At 48.4% G+C, this 17,041-nt stretch overlaps 1 protein-coding gene across 4 annotated transcripts in view; it reads right to left on the reverse strand.

Moving 5' to 3' along the window:
* LOC140385407 (hepatocyte nuclear factor 4-gamma-like) overlaps positions 1 to 17,041 on the reverse strand; it is a 231,656-nt gene that overhangs the window by 13,561 nt on the left and 201,054 nt on the right. For all 4 annotated transcript variants that reach the window (XM_072467529.1, XM_072467530.1, XM_072467528.1 and 1 more), the window contains exons 6-8: positions 8,613 to 8,700; positions 8,326 to 8,478; positions 2,320 to 2,556 (exon numbers count right to left, since the gene is read on the reverse strand). In XM_072467529.1, coding sequence (XP_072323630.1) covers positions 2,320 to 2,556; positions 8,326 to 8,478; positions 8,613 to 8,700 — 478 coding nt within the window. The remainder of the gene's footprint in view (positions 1 to 2,319; positions 2,557 to 8,325; positions 8,479 to 8,612; positions 8,701 to 17,041) is intronic.

Genomic DNA, 17,041 nt, shown 5'->3' on the forward strand with positions numbered 1-17,041 from the left:
GCCCAAGTCTCCAAACGATCTAAACCCTGCTGTATCCTCTGACAGTCCTCATAGCTATCCGCAATTCCACCAAACTTTGTGTCGTCCGCAAACTTACTAATCAGACCAGTTACATTTTCTTCCAAATCATTTATATATACTATGAACAGCAAAGGTCCCAGCACTGATCCCAGCACTAGTCACAGCCCTCCAATCAGAAAAGCATCCATCCATTGCTACTCTCTGCCTTCTATGACCTAGCCAGTTCTGAATTCATCTTGCCAGCTCACCTCTAATCCCATGTGACTTCACCTTTTGTACCAGTCTGCCATGAGGGACCTTGTCACAGGCCTGACTGAAGTCCATATCAACAACATCCGCTGCCCTACCTGCATCAATCATTTTTGTGACATCCTAGAAAAACTCAAGTTAGTGAGACACGACCTCCCCTTCACAAAACCGTGCTGCCTCTCGCTAATATGCCCACTTGCTTCCAAATGGGAGTAGATCCTGTCTCGAAGAATTCTCTCCAGTAATTTCCCTACCACTGAAATAAGGCTCACCGGCCTGTAATTCCCTGGATTATCCTTGCTACCCTTCTTAAACAAAGGAACAACATTGGCTATTGTCCAGTCCTCTGGGACATCACCTGAAGACTGAGGATCCAAAGATTTCTGTCAAGGCATCAGCAATTTCCTCTCTTGCCTCCTTCAGTATTCTGGGGTAGATCCCACCAGGCCCTGCGGACATATCTACCGTAATATTTTTCAAGACGCCCAACACCTCAAGATGGATGTCACTCTAAGTGGTTGGAAGTCCAGAGACTGTCATTGACCACCTCAAAAGCGACCATTGAGAAATTGCACCTGGCTTTCGGTGCGCACAGTATCCCAGAGGTGTTGGTGACCAACAATGGAACGCCCTTCATCAGTGAGAAATTCATGGGATTCATGAAGGCCAATGGATATGGCAAATCCGTATCACGTGGCTTCCAACAGGCTGGCAGAAAGGATGATACAGACATTCAAATGAGGGATGAAAAAGCAGACTTCAGGATCAATTGACACAAGACTGGCCAGATTCTTGATCTGCTATCAGACCAGCTGAATAGCTAATAGGCTGGAGGCTTCAAATCCATCTTAGCTTGCTTTCCCTGATATTAGCGGGAAAGTGCACCGCAGCAAGGGTGTTACCCAGACAGACAAAAGCCGACCCGACTATTTGTACCAGGTGACGCAGTCTATGTTCACAACTTTGCAGACTCCGCCCAGTGGATCTCAGGAACAATCGCCAAACAGAACCGGTATCATATCAAGTTCAGGCACAGGGTCGCATCAGGAAAAAACATGCCGATCACATAAAGTCCAGGACACAAGCTTTACAAAAAGTTCCTCGGGAGAGGAAAATTACAGTCAAACCAAATCCAATGCCAGTAGAGGCTGGAGCATCACCCCAGGAGAGTCAAGACACTGAAAAGAGAATGGTCATGGATACAGATTCCGACATGAAGACGCAGGCATCAGAATGCTCCAGCAGGGAGCAAGTAGTGCAGCAGCCTCAGACAGTACCTCCACCACGGCTTTCCGAATGGAAGCGGCTTTCGCCATCCAGATATTTGTCACCTGATCCAGCTCCGCAAGTGCAGCATGCACAATCACAGGCAAAGAAAGTCCAGCACCCTCCCACTCCGCAGTCATCAGAGGAGTGTTCGGACTTTGCGGGGAGGGATGTTATAACCTGCATGAGACCTATGGGTTTGGAGAAACCTCACCCTGAATCTCGCTGAATATGAGCTCCCGCTAAGTGGTGAGAAGCCCGAGGACATTCGTGATTGAGTTCCACAAAAATTCGACCAGGTATGGAACCGACAGAGCAGACCCGGCTGGGATCTGGTGTATATTGTAAATATAATTGCTTTGCGGTAAACATAGTTTTCTTTCACCTACTGGATTCGGACTCGTGTGTGTCCTACTAAATTTTGGTCAGAAAACATGACAGCCAATTTTTGCAGCTATCAATTTGGGTTGCAATAAACACTGAAATTGATTGAAAAACGACAGTCTCGATGAGATAGGTGGCAAGAATCCCTTTGAGGTTCTTCCAAATGGCCATTGAGAACTTGGTAGAAACTCTGTTTACATGTATGTCTGGGTTGTCCACCAATCCTCTGCCAAAGTTAAATAGCTGACCAGGAGATCCCAGGAGGAAATTCCCAGCAATACAATGGAGGTAAAAGATTAAAAAGGAAAAATATTGGTGCCATTCTGAATTTCACACTGGACTATTTTTATTAAAATTGCGTTGTACAATTGACTTGATCCGAAATGAAATCACACATACCTCCTAACAGCATTTCTTGGAGCAAGTTGTCAATTTTAGCTAGTCCAAAAAGTTTGACAAATTGAATTTGTTCAATCATCTGCCAAGTTATACTTTGAAGAGTAGGCAACAGAAGTAGCAGCTCTCCGAATCGCCCTCGAGAATCGTACTGTCGATCATTAATGTAATCTTCCAAACTAACTTGCACTTGGTAACGCATATTCTTGATTTTTGATGGATTGTTTAAAGCCTTGGCATCTGCGGCAAAATGAAAACAAAATGAAATGACATTTGGACACATGTCTGTCGCCAGGGAATAAGAAGGTTATAAAAAGCAGCATAACACAAACTCAGATAGATGCCAAAGAAGTACGAGATGCCCAATGGTAACTGAGCTTTTATGGTGAGGATTTGTTTCAGAAAAGATGGTAGGTGAGAAAGAGTTTTATCATACGACTAATATCTGTGGATAATATAGGTGATTTTCTCTTCACTCCAAGTAACATGTGAAAATTATACACTGTATGGCTGTCTTTCCGCAAGATGTGCCGCCCCCCGGTGTCAAGTGACTAAATCATAGCTAATACTCCAACGCTGATAGTACATCCAGAGTGTTGAATTTTTTTGGTTTGTTGTAAACAGGCAGGCAGAATTTGAATTCACCTCAGCCTTACAGAGATTTCCCAAAGGGAAAGTTTACATCTGAATGTATCTCCATAATTGGTCATCACTGTCACCATGTGTGATGACACTTGATCATGTACCTGACATTTTGAACTTCTACCTCTGATTATTTGCAGGAGAAGGTACCACATTTTAGAAAGGAACAATCCTCATGGGGGGAAGACCCACACCCACCAAATTTTGGTTTTGAAGAGGCCACACCCTAGATCACTGGGTGAGATGGTCAGAAGAGGAATTTGTTGCTGAAGCTCAAGGAATATCGGCTTCCTCCGATTACCGCCATCATTAACATGCTTTTCCTACTCACTTTTCTTTCTCTCTTATAGATAATAGAACGTAAAGCACAGGACTATGGGCTGGACCTTCTGGGTACTGATTAAGCATAGCAAAGAAGAATATTTTTTAAAAAACATGAAGCTTCTGTATTTTGATGTTCAGAGATACTGGGGTGCACTCACATAAGGAACACAAATTTATCATGCAGATACAGCAAGCAATTGGGAAGGCAAATAATATTTATTTGTATGTCTTTGACCTTTATTGCCAGGAAGTTTGAGAACAAGAATAAAAATGTCTTCCTACAATTGTAAAGGTTTTTGATGTGACCACACGTGGAGTGTTGTGCAATTTTGGTCTCCATATTCAAGGAAGGATATATTTACATTGGAGGTAGTGCAGCATAGGTTCACCAGATGGGTTCCTGGGATGAGTCGATTGTTTTCTGATAAGAGACTGAGTAAATTGGGCCTATACTCTTGGGAGTCTAAAATAATGGAGGAGGTCTCATTGAAACATATAAAATTCTGAAGGGGCATTATAGGGTAGGTTCTGAGAGATTAGATAAAACTTGGTTCCACCGCCGACAGAGGGTCCACCCCCACCAGTTGGAGAACAATTGGGAGCTCTGTGTCACTTCTGTCAAGGAGACTTGATGCAATTTAAGTGCAACAGGCACTTAACTGGCCATTAATGTTTGGTAATTTTTTTCCCTCATGGGGAATCGGAAACACTGGGGCAGGGTCAAAGAGATGGATCAGTTAGGACTTAGATAAGGAGAAATGCCTTCACTCAGAGGGCTGTGAATCTTTGCAAATATTTATTTGCGATGGTTGTTAATGCTTCATCATTGAATATGTTGAAAACCAAGATTGATAGATTTTTGTTCTCTTAGGCAGTCTCTCAGGCAATCTGGAATTATGGGAAGTGGACAGCAAAGTGTTGTGGAGGGAGAAGATCAGCCATGATTACATTGAATGGTGTAGTAAGCCGGAGGGGCCAAATGGTGTGCTCCTGCTCCAATTATCTCTGTGCTTATGTTTAAAACAACTGTGTGCTGGCTCATAATAATTGCATGAAATTATATATGCCTGGGTTTCCTCCGGGTGCCTCGGTTTCCTCCCCACAGTCCAAAGATGTGCAGGTTAGGTGGATTGACCATGCTAAATTGCCCCTTAGTGTCCAAAAGGCTAGTTGGGGTTATGGGTTTACGTGAATAGGGTAGGGGGCATGGCCTAGGTAGGGGTCTCTTTCGGACGGTCGGTGCAGATTTTAATGGGCCAAATGGTCTTCTTCTGCAATGGAGGGATTCTACAAAGAGGAAAAGCTTTTCAAATAGGCGGAGATCTCATGCTAGTTGATTAGGAGAGGTTAGGAACATGGATACCAGTTCCTCCAAATGTTCAGATTTTAAACACATTGGGTCAATTTTCTCAGAGTTGTGGAAACTCCACAATCTTTAAAAATGGCGGTATTGCCTCACATGCTGAGGACCCAGGTTCGAACCCGGCATCAGGTGTGGAGTTTGCACATTCTCCCCGTGTTTGTGTGGGTTTCACTCCCACAGCCCAAAGATGTGCAGGGTAGGTGGATTGGCCATGCTAAATTGCCCCTTAATTGGAAAAAAATAAATGGATACTCTAAAAAAAGATTTTTTTTAATAGCGGGTAGGACCTGGGTATGGGGATATCCTGTCCCCATTTTGACAGGTGCCATTTTCACCGGTAGGAGAAAGGGGTGGAACATGACTCACACATGAGGAAAACTTGAACTCAGTAGGGCCATTTGAACTCAAATAGACTCCATTTTTATTATAGCATGAGTATTAATCCACAGAGCGTGAGTTACAAATTTTGAGTAGACATAAATTTGCTCGAAGGGTGGATAAGGTTTGTAGACCTGTCAAGTGAGTTAACTCGCCTGGCCTTTAAAAGTTAAGAAAACAGCCTGTGTCAGTGAAAGGTGTAAAAAAAATAATCTCAAGCCATGAAGTTATCTAAATCCCCAGCCCATTAATATTTTTTAACAAGTTCTCTGTGTCAGTGACAGTTGAAAGAAAAACTGTTCTAATAGTTACAATGGCTGTTTGTTGATATTTTTGCAAGGGCTATCATTATTAATGTGCAGCTGCTTACCACCCATACAAATACATCAGCAGGATGTATTGATTTCACAGTTTGATTCACAGCTCACAGAGTTAATTAAAGGATTATCTCATGGGGTTATGAAAACATTTATGTTTGTAAGGGATTAAATACTTAAAGTAATTTTAATGTTTTGAAAGAACTTTCATGAATGGAAGTGTTGTCTTTGGTAATATAGTGAAGGCTTTGCACATTCTCCTCATGCCTGCGTGGGTCTCACCGCAACAACCCAAAAATAGATGCAGGGTAGGTGAATTGGCCGCATTAAATTGCCCCTTTTATAGAAAAGAAATAATTGGGTACTCTAAATGTATTGAAAAAAATATAGTGAAAGCTGTAATAGATATTTTTACCTTTATTTTATTTCATCTTAACATGGCTCCTGGGGTCTGCTCATGGTGGATATTGCATCAGTTGGCATGGGTGGTGGGTGGGAGATATGGGTTGGCACAGGGACATGGGAGTGGGTGGTGGGTTGATAAGGGGTAAGGGCTAGAGGACCAAAAATTTTAAGGAACAACTGGGAGAAGTACCAGAGAATTGAGGTGGGGCTTTTAAACAGCCTGCTTTTGCAACTGATATGCCCTGAGGCCCCATTTGATCTAAGCCTGCGGGTCCCGGCTTCCTGCACCTACCTCCCCGTAGTGAAAATCTGGTCTGATTTGGTATTTTCTCCTGAGGTGGGTGCAGCAAGTTGGGAAATTTCCCAACTCATTTTACCCATCTGAGGAGTGAAAATCAGGCCCATTATATAGGTGTTATGGTGGCTTGAGGCAATACTAGGGAGACTTCCAGTATATCTGAGCATGGCTTCCTTGGTAACAAGTAAAGGTAAACTATACACAGCACAGAGCCACTAAACAGGTCTTCACTCTCTGCTTCCAGGGGTCCACTCTGCCTAGGACTCTGCTCTCAGGATCCCACGGTTTTCCAACTGGTCGGGATTCACACGCTCTCACGCAATGGACCCCGAACCGGTCACGTGGACTGCAATGGCCACTGTGCAATTACTGAAACAGTGGCTCTCTTGCTGGGATGGTACCACCATTCTGGAACCCCAGAGTATGGCTCTATCTCGCAACTGAGTTCATCTTTACAAGTGAGGTAAAGCCTTAACCGGTCAGATTTCCCATGATGCAACCAGGTTAAGATCATGCGCTTCACTTTGACCAGGGTTGGGTCGCGTTGCATCCATTTCTTTATTTGACCTGATGATAATGTCAAAATATCAAGAGCTTAAGTGCCAGAACAATTTCTTGAGGCACCGGTGGTGGTGCCAGGTTCTTTGGAAGAGGGAAACGACTCAACGCATCAGCATTTGAAATTTCTGTTCCTGGCCTATGCTGAAATATGTCGTCATAGGCTGCCAGCAACAAGGCCCGATATATCTCGGCTGGGGTGATTGGAGGTATCGGCATCTTTTCATGGACGAGCCACAACAGAGACTTGTCGTCAGTTATTATTGTAAAGCGTCACCCATAGACATACTGGTGAAATTTCTTGATGCCGTAGATAACAGCAAGGCCACCCTTCTCAATCTATGCATATTTCCGCTTGACGTCAGAAAGCTTTCTGGAGGCCAAGGCATTGATAGCAATCATCTTGATTTCTGGACTGATGACCCATTTGGATCGCGGCTGACCTCTATGCGTGGTGACCTGGTTGCGCGCCTAGCAGCCATACCGCTCCACAGCTGGTTCACTTCGCCCTCTTGCTTGCTTTGAAGCTCTGACGCGCCCCTCTCGGTGCACTCGGTTACCTGAGCAATCTCTATCACCCTGTCTAGTGTTATCTCAGTTTCAGCTAGAAGCTTCTTTTGCACACTTATGTTGTTAATACCGCATCCTAAATGATCACGCAGCATGTCGCTGAGCGCTGTGCTAAATTCACAATGCTCAGTCATTTGGCCGAGTCTGGCAACAAAGGAGGAAATCGTCTCTCCTGGGTCCCTGACAGGCGAATTAAACTTGTATCTCTGTAGTATGAACGAGGGTCTGGGTTGAAATGCTCCCTGACCAGATGACCAACTGGTTGAACGATTTGAGGTTGTTGTGCTGGTGCCCACAAACCATTAATAGAATAACCTTATGTTTATGCTCCCTATTATTCCGGTTGCTGGTAAAAAGTGATGGAGCCGCTCAATATACTGGCTCCAGTTTTTGGCCCCCTGATCGAATGGGTTATGCTTCCCAATCATGGGCATTTTTCACTCACTGTTTTATGATGCCATCGATGCTTTTGATCTTTCTGTTTGGTTTGGAGACTTCTCCCTTCCCCCACCAATTCTGACCTACTGCGGGCTTGTGATCGATCTGGTTTACATTCGACGCCAATGTAGTGGTTGGAGACAATACTGGGGAGACTACCAGTGTATGAACAAGGGTTTATCGGTAACAAGCAAAGATAAACAATGCACAGGCACAGTCACTAAAGAGGTCTTCACTCTCTGGCTCCAGGGTCAACTCTCCAGGGTCTAGGACTCCACTCTCAGGGCCCTGCACTTTTTCCCCATTGGTCGATGTTCACATGTTCCCATGCGATAGCCCCCGAGCTGGTCATGTGGACTGTGAGGGCTCGCCCCTTAAAGTGACCGCGCTACTACAGGGGGTCATATGACAAAATCACTGTGTTAACACAGAGTCTTGCTAGGTGTGAACACACGTTTGGAATTCAAGTGTAGACTGCGCCTGCCTGAATCCCTGTTACAGGTTTGCAGTGGACACAACTTCCCACTGGTAATGCCAGCTTTGCAAAACTATTCTGATGGCTGGAAAGAAAAGGTTTCATTCTCAAAAGGCGGTGATTCAATTCAAACCTCCAATTCAGGCATTTAAAATGCCAAATGACTATCTGCTGCTTCCAGTGGAAGGCACGGTCACAATGATGCAATGCTAAACATTCCTTCTAATGTGAAGATTAGTACCTGGATCAAAGAAAACTATAGCTTTCAAACAGGCATATTCATTATCATCGATCTGGATTTCCTGGAAAGGCTGCACCAACTCATCCAAAATCCTATTTGCCACACGACTAATTTCCAGTTCTGGACAGTTGCGGTGTACAGCATAATCATTCCCTGTTGAAAATAGCATCAATGGTCAGTATTGCCTTTATAAAAAGTAAAAATCACTCATGATAATCATATATTAGTTCGATGGAATATTTTTTTTAATGCTACCTATAAGATATATGAATGTCAGGAGATTTTACCTAGTAATAGAACATCCTTATATAACATGGATCGTTTCGCCACTCCAAGCAGCAAGTGTTCCCCAGCATGTGCCCTCAACAAAGCAACCTGATGTATAAGATACACAAGGAAGTTAAAATATATTGTACACAATTAGTAAATAATTTCTGAGAATATTCACTGACGGTTGCAATCACCATGTCCACACGCATTTGATCTTGGTTCTAAGTTTCAAACAGTTGTAGTCTGTGAGCCCCACCCTCTCACCCCCACCCCCTACATTGCAACTCACCGACAAGCCAAATAGCAGAGGCTCTGTCAAACTTTGGGTAGCTTTTCATCGGAACCAAATTAATATTTATGATGTTAAGCTAGTGTACTGCACAATAGGTTTAGTTAAAAACAATTACTTAAAAAAGGTATAATTAATGGCTCTTTCTTAATCTATCTATAAATTTCTAGTGTCAGCAGAAGTTAGTGTGCTTGTTTGGCAACATTTGCTCCCCACAAATAACACTTTGATTCTAAAATGGTGCCAAACTATATAGAGTGTGTGACAGGATATTGTAAATCAACGCAACCAGATGCAGGCTTTTAAATTCCAGTTAAGATCAGGTCCAAAACAAATTCCAAAGTTGAAATGACTCCAGTTGGACAATTTACGGTTCATCTAAAAACATTTCAGTTTCGTTCAACTTCAATTATTTCAAGTTTGGCCATCTAGGCTTTGATAGTTGGCACCCTTCTTTGAGGACACGGACCCTCCTTATCCTTGCTGCCCCAGATCATGTTCTACCCACAAACGGAAGAACGGGCAAGGAGGTCTGCCAGTACACCATTGTCTTGGTCAGGTATGAGAAATTGCGAGCTTCAGGGAGAATCCCACATCAAGAGAAATGACTGGTCTGCAATCAGCTCTTTATTGAGACACAATGGCCCGAATTTCATGTGAAGAAAACGGGTGTGAACCCGCAAAATTTGCACATGAAGATGTCGGGTAAGCGTCATAATGTCATTGCATACATGAGCGATATTAAGAGCACATGGGAGTTGGAAGGGTGCCTGCCGACACTTAAAGGGCCAGTTAAGGCCATTAATTTACCAATTGAAAGGAATCTTACGTTGCCCATGTGATTTTGTGGTTGTCTTTCAGGACACACAGGCAACCAACACAGTTTCCTTCCAAGGGTAGGGGAGAAGGCCCCGGAGTAAAGGCCCTGTCTCTTTAGTTAGAGTTTTTTTTTATCATTAAACGTATGTGACTTGAGAAGTTTCTCTCATTTCTGGTGCATATATTCCATGTGTGGATAGCTTTCTTTAGAATTCTTTTTCTTGCTATCTTTGAAGATTTCAGCAGCATCTGAGGTTAGGTGGTTGACACAGTGCCTTGTGCATTTCTGACCATGGGGATTGTATTCTCATCCTCTGGGACCTCCTCTAAGGAGGAAAAGAGTACCAGGAGGGAAAGGAGGCCAGGTAACTGCAGGCAAAATCCCAGGGAGCAACCCTTAGGAGGAGAGACACAGACACAGGGTTTGCAAGGCCAGCTGATAGTGCGAGGCAGAAGGTGCACAGCACTACCCTGCAGCCAGTGTGTATAGGCAGCGCTCCAATCACCCCAACATGTCCACGGTCCAGTGGCAAAGGAGGTCACCTTTCTAGGGACACTGCCATCCCCATATGCATCATAATTGGGCTGGAGTTAGCTTCCGGCTGGGTGGGCAGTGACCTCTACGCCTTCAGTCCTTTCCAGGGATCAATGGGAGATTTGTGTGGTGTGTCCCAATCTGCTGCCCACAATTGGGTCAAGTTTGTTATTGATGCTCTCTTCAAATGGGTGGTGACATTAATTCATTGCTGGACGAAGTCAGCAAGACTGAGACCACCAGAGGCTTTGTGGTAATTGCTAATTTCCTCCATATCCAGGCTGCCATCGACTGCACTCATGTGGCCATCAGTCACCTGCAGGGGAGCCGGGAGCCTTTGTGAACTGGAAGGGGTTCCACTCAATGCACATTCAGATCATCTGCACCCACAAGCACGGATTCAGTCTGTGTCCTGGGATCCTGGCAGTTCACATTATACCTACATCCTGTGACACTCAGTGCCAAGGCTATTTGTCACTCCTGCTCATTTAGATGGATGGTTCCAGGGTGACAAGGGCTATCCCCTGAAAAGGTGGTTCATGCGTCACTCCACCACTCAAGAACACAGGTGGAGGAGAGGTACAACAGGAGTCATATTTCAAAAAGGGCAGAGGTAGAGAGGGCCATTGGCTCCTTAAGGTGAGGTTCAGGTGCCTAAACCAATCACAGGGAGCACTGCAATATCCTCCTGTGCATATTTCATTTACAATCATTGCCTACTGCACTCTGTGTAGCGCACAATGACTTACGAGAGAGACGAGGAGTGATGAAGTCGATTCAGGCTTTATTAAGCGAGACTTGTCCCCAGCAGTTCAGCAACAAAATGAAGCGGCGGGGAGAAGCCCAGGTTCTTATACTCCGCCTTCAGGGCGGAGCCAGGAGTCAGCAGCAAATCAGGACCCGGGATCTGTCAGCCAATAGCATCACGGCTTCACAGTCCCACATGACCCCTAATACATACCACCACATTCACCCCTTGTTAAAAAGGAACCCGGCGGGGTGGTGGTTCACATGGTGGTAGGGGTTTACAAGGCTGGCCCTGGAAGGAAAATTTCGGACATGTTACTACAGTTTTAGCCCTACACTGGGCTATGTACAAGCTTGTGAAACTATTTACAATATTAGCAAGAAAAAAATTTTTTTTGTTACAATACAACAACATTCTTGGTGTCACGCGGATGCCACGAGTCGAGCGGGCGGTCTGGTCTTCCTCGTCGATCGCCTCAGCCCCGGTGGTGGTGCAGGTGCTTGTTCAGGCGTTGTCGTCTCCGGGAGCGTTTCGGTGTTTGTTCCTGTTTCAGTCCTGGGCGGGCACGGGAGGAGGACCGATCCCCCCGGGAAGGGGGCGGTCGCGGGGTGCGCCGGTGGCAGGGAGGGGATGATCGGTGTCGGGGGGGTGTGTGTGTTGCCGGCGGGCGCCAGGTCCCGCAGGGAGGCCGTGTCCTGTCGGCCGTCGGGGTACGCCACGTAGGCGTACTGCGGGTTCGCGTGGAGAAGGTGAACCCTCTCGACCAACGGGTCCGATTTGTGTGCCCGCACATGTTTCCGGAGCAAGATGGGTCCTGGGGCCGCCAGCCAGGTCGGCAGCGACGTTCCGGAGGAGGACTTCCTGGGGAAGACAAGGAGGCGCTCATGAGGCGTTTGGTTAGTGGTGGTACACAGCAGCGACCGGATGGAGTGGAGAGCGTCCGGGAGTACCTCCTGCCACCGGGAAACTGGGAGATCCCTGGACCGTAGGGCCAGCAGGACGGTCTTCCAGACCGTGCCGTTCTCCCTCTCTACTTGCCCGTTCCCCCGGGGGTTGTAGCTGGTTGTCCTGCTCGAGGCTATGCCCTTGCTGAGCAGGAACTGGCGCAGCTCGTCACTCATGAAGGAGGACCCCCTGTCGCTATGGATATACGCGGGGCAACTGAACAGTGTGAATATGGTGCCAAGGGCTTTAATGACTGTGGCCGCTGTCATGTCGGGGCAGGGGATGGCGAAGGGGAAACGAGAGTACTCGTCCACCACGTTCAGGAAGTATGCGTTGCGGTCAGTGGAGGGGAGGGGCCCTTTGAAATCCAAACTGAGGCGTTCAAAGGGGCGGGAAGCCTTGATCAGGTGCGCTCTATCCAGCCTGAAAAAGTGCAGTTTGTACTCTGCGCAAATGTGGCAGTTCCTGGTGACTGTACGGACCTCCTCCACAGAGTAGGGGAGGTTGCGGGACTTTATGAAATGGTAGAATCGAGTGACCCCCGGGTGGCAGAGGTCCTCGTGGAGGGCTTGGAGGCGGTCTATTTGTGCGTTGGCACATGTGCCGCGGGATAGGGCTCGTTCAGCTTTCCGGGACGGTACAAGATCTCATAGTTGAAGGTGGAGAGCTCGATCCTCCACCTTAAGATCTTGTCATTTTTAATTTTGCCCCGCTGTGCATTATCGAACATGAAGGCTACCGACTGTTGGTCGGTGAGGAGAGTGACTCTCCTGCCGGCCAGGTAATGCCTCCAATGTCGCACAGCTTCCACTATGGCTTGGGCTTCCTTTTCCACTGAGGAGTGGCAGATTTCTGAGGAGTGGAGGGTCTGGGAGAAAAAGGCCACGGGTCTGCCCGCTTGGTTAAGGGTGGCCGCCAGAGCTACGTCGGATGCGTCGCTCTCGACCTGGAAGGGGAGGGACTCGATGGCATGCATCGTGGCCTTTGCGATATCCGCTTTGATGCGGCTGAAGGCCTGGCGAGCCTCTGTCGACAGGGGGAAGGTAGTGGACTGTATTAGTGGGCGGGCCTTGTCTGCATACTGGGGGACCCACTGGGCGTAATTTGAAAAGAAACCCAGGCAACGTTTCAGGGCTTTGGAGCAGTGGGGGAGGGGAAATTCCATAAGGGGGCGCATGCGTTCGGGGTCGGGGCCTATTATCCCATTGCGCACTACGTATCCCAGGATGGCCAACCGGTTTGTGCTAAAAACGCACTTTTCCTCGTTGTATGTGAGGTTCAGGGCGTTAGCGGTCTGGAGGAATTTTTGGAGGTTGGCGTCGTGGTCCTGCTGATCGTGGCCGCAGATGGTTACGTTGTCGAGATACGGGAACGTGGCCTGCAACCCGTGCTGGTCAACCATTCAGTCCATCTCCCGTTGGAAGACCGAGACCCCGTTTGTGACACCAAATGGGACCCTTAGGAAGTGGTATAGACGCCCGTCTGCCTCGAAGGCTGTGTACTTGCGGTCACCTGGGCGGATGGTTAGCTGGTGGTAGGCGGACTTGACGTCCACGGTGGAGAAAACCTTATACTGGGCAATCCGATTTACCAAGTCGGATATGCGGGGGAGAGGGTACGCATCTAGCTGTGTGTACCTGTTGATGGTCTGACTATAGTCTACGACCATCCTTTGCTTCTCCCCGGTCTTTACTACTACCACCTGGGCTCTCCAGGGACTATTGCTGGCCTGGATTATGCCTTCCTTCAGCAACCGCTGGACTTCAGACCGAATAAATATCCGGTCCTGGGCGCTGTACCGGCTGCTCCTAGTGGCGACGGGTTTGCAATCCGGGGTGAGGTTTGCAAACAAGGACGGCGGTTCAACCTTGAGAGTTGCGAGGCCGCAGATAGTGAGTGGGGGTATTGGGCCGCCGAATTGAAATGTTAGGCTCTGCAGGTTACACTGGAAATCTAATCCCAGTAATGTGGGAGTGCAGAGTTGGGGAAGGACCTAGAGCCTGTAGTTCTTAAACTCCCTCCCTTGCACTGTTAGGTTCACGATGCAGAACCCTTTGATCTCTACGGAGTGGGATCCTGCAGCTAGGGAAATCTTTTGCGTGCTTGGATGGATGGTCAGAAAACAGCGTCTTACCGTGTCTGGGTGAATAAAACTTTCAGTGCTCCCGGAGTCGATCAGGCATGGTGTCTCATGTCCGTTGATCAGCACCGTTGTTGTCGTCGTCTGGAGCGTCCGGGGCCGTGATTGATCCAGAGTCACCGAAGCCAGTTGTGGTAGTAGTGTCGCGGCGTCTTCTTCGGACCCCGTGGAGCCGTCGATGCTGGGGTCCTTTGTTGTCAACCAAGATGGCCGCCCCCATGGATCGCACGCGGCCGGGGGTGGACAAAATGGCCACCCCCATGGATCGCACGTGGTCGGGGGTGGACAAAATGGCCGCCCCCATGAATCGCACGTGGCTGGGGGGTCACAAGATGGCGGCGCCCATCCTCCCCTCGTGGTGCCCGGGACCCAAAATGGCGGCACCCGCAGCACATGGGGCGCTGCGGGGGGGGGGGGGGTTGGGGAGCATTTGGGATATGCTGGGCTCGTTCTTCTCCGGGATTGCGGCGACCCCCCGGAACCGGCACACTGCCGCGTAATGGCCCTTCTTGCCGCAGCTTTTACAAATAGCTGCGCGGGCCGGGCAGCGCTGCCGGGGGTGTTTCGCTTGCCCGCAGAAATAGCAGCGGGCCCCCCCGGGATGGTCTGGCGCTTTAACCGCGCAGGCCTGCGAGGGGGGGCGGGGTTTGTCGCGACAGGGGTCCATGGAGCCCAAGGGGCTGCTGCGCGGTCGGGGCCGTAGGCGCGGGCGTTTTGCGAGGCCACATCTAGGGAAGCTGCAAGGGCCCGTGCCTCTGAGAGTCCTAGCGACTCTCTTTCTAAAAGACTTTGGCGGATTTGGGGAGAGTTCATACCTGCCACAAAAGCATCGCGAATTAGCATGTCCGTGTGTTCGATCGCGTTCACCGGCGGGCAGCTGCAGCCCCATCCCAAAATTAGCAGCGCGGCGTAGAATTCTTGTAGCGATTCTCCGGGACTTTGCCGTCTAGTTGCGAGTTGGTGACGCGCGTAGACCTGGTTCACGGGCCGAACGTAGATGCCCTTCAGTAATGCGAGCGCCGTCGGGAAATCCTCTGCGTCTTCGATGAGAGGGTAAATTTCCGGGCTTACCCTCGAATGCAGGACCTGCATTTTCTGGTCTTCTGTGATCCGGCCGGGGGCCGTTCGGAGGTAGCCTTCAAAACACGCTTGCCAGTGTTTAAATATTGCTGCCGAGTTCGCTGCGTGGGGGCTGATCCGCAGGCATTCCGGGGCGATCCGGAGCTCCATAGTCTTTTAAGCTCGCTTAATAAATTGTAGCGCACAATGACTTACGAGAGAGACGAGGAGTGATGAAGTTGATTCAGGCTTTATTAAGCGAGACTTGTCCCCAGCAGTTCAGCAACAGAATGAAGCGGCGGGGAGAAGCTCGGGTTCTTATACTCCGCCTTCAGGGCGGAGCCAGGAGTCAGCAGCCAACCCGGACCCGGGATCTGTCAGCCAATAGCATCACGGCTTCACAGTCCCACATGACCCCTAATACATACCACCACACTCTGCACAATCTGGCACTGGCAAGGGGGGGGCTCACTGGAGGCTGAGGATTGTGAGGCAGCTCCAGATGCCACGATGGATGAATATATAAATGGGTCCGATGGGGAACCCATGGAGACACAGCATGGGGATGTGGAGGCAGATGTCAGGAACCTTCAGGGGAGTAGAGACACACGGGAGAGGTCTTGATAATATGCACCTTCAGTTAGGCTGCCATGGCATCAATTCTAGCTCATGCGGCATGGTAGGGACAGCGCGGTGGCACTGCTGCCTCATAGCGCCAGGGACTCGGGTTCAATGCTGACCTTGGGTGACTGGCTGTGTGGAGTTTGTACGTTCTCCCCATGTCTGCGTGGGTTTCCCCTGGGTGCTCTGGTTTCCTCCCACAATCCAACTGCAGCCTATGCAATAAAGTTTGAAACCCCTGCTACCCCCCACCTCTGTGCCTATAAGGACCATCACAAATACTCAGAGCATTGCAACAAAATCAATGTTTATGTAATATTCAAAGAAACAAGATCAAACATAATGGCCGGAATTTGCCAGCAGTCCTCGCCGGCGGGATCTTCTGTCCCCACGAATGTGAACTCCCGCCATGGGTTTCCTGGCAGTGGGGATGCATAAAATCGGAAACCCCATTGACAGCAGCAGCATCTTGCCAATGGTGGGCCACTGTTGTGAAACACAATAGTGTGGTGGAAAATCCCGCCAACATTTTCTAATGTTAATAATCACACCACCGAGAGAGCTTTGAGGTATGAACAAGAATAATGTCACCCACGACAACCCCTGTTGTGCTCAAGTCTGCCCATTGGGCTTGCCCTCCCACCTTATGTGCCCGCCAGGTGCCGAGGCCATTAGCACCGCACATTCCTCTTCTTTGATCCTGTGAAGAATATATCTGCAGCCTTCCCCACAACCCCGACATCCTTCATGGTGCTGCCAGCAGAGATTTTAAAACCACCAACTGGTCCCCATTGGACTTGATGCCCAATTAGTTCCCACCCCCACCTGCTTATTCCGGCCTACCCGAGGATGCGTCACGCGCTTGCCACACCTTAATTGCCCATCCAGCTTGAAAGCATGTTGATGACATGATCTCACCCGGGAGCGGATTCTACATCTGCTGCCAGGCTCACTGACGTTGCATGTGTGGCTGAGACAGCAAGGAAGTTTACTGCTCTTGTAAATAGATTGCTGCATTCTCATTAAGGGGTAGCAGACATTCTTCTGCATGTGATAACCACAAATGCTCCTATCCTAATGTGACTAATTGTTGGTGCCTCGTGTCTACTGGAGTCTTTCAAATTCTTGGCAGACATTTCACTTTTTCAATTGGACATCCACTGGTCCATTTATATTTGCCAGGTTTCTGGTGGCAGAGTGGTCTTTAATTGTTCCTGGTAGAGTGCTAGGAGATGATCTGTCCAGAGATTAGGTGATGGAAGAGAAGGCAGGTCAGAAGCAAATCCCAGT

This window comes from Scyliorhinus torazame, chromosome 11 (assembly GCF_047496885.1).
Source record: "Scyliorhinus torazame isolate Kashiwa2021f chromosome 11, sScyTor2.1, whole genome shotgun sequence".
Classification (NCBI taxonomy): Eukaryota; Metazoa; Chordata; class Chondrichthyes; order Carcharhiniformes; family Scyliorhinidae; genus Scyliorhinus; species Scyliorhinus torazame.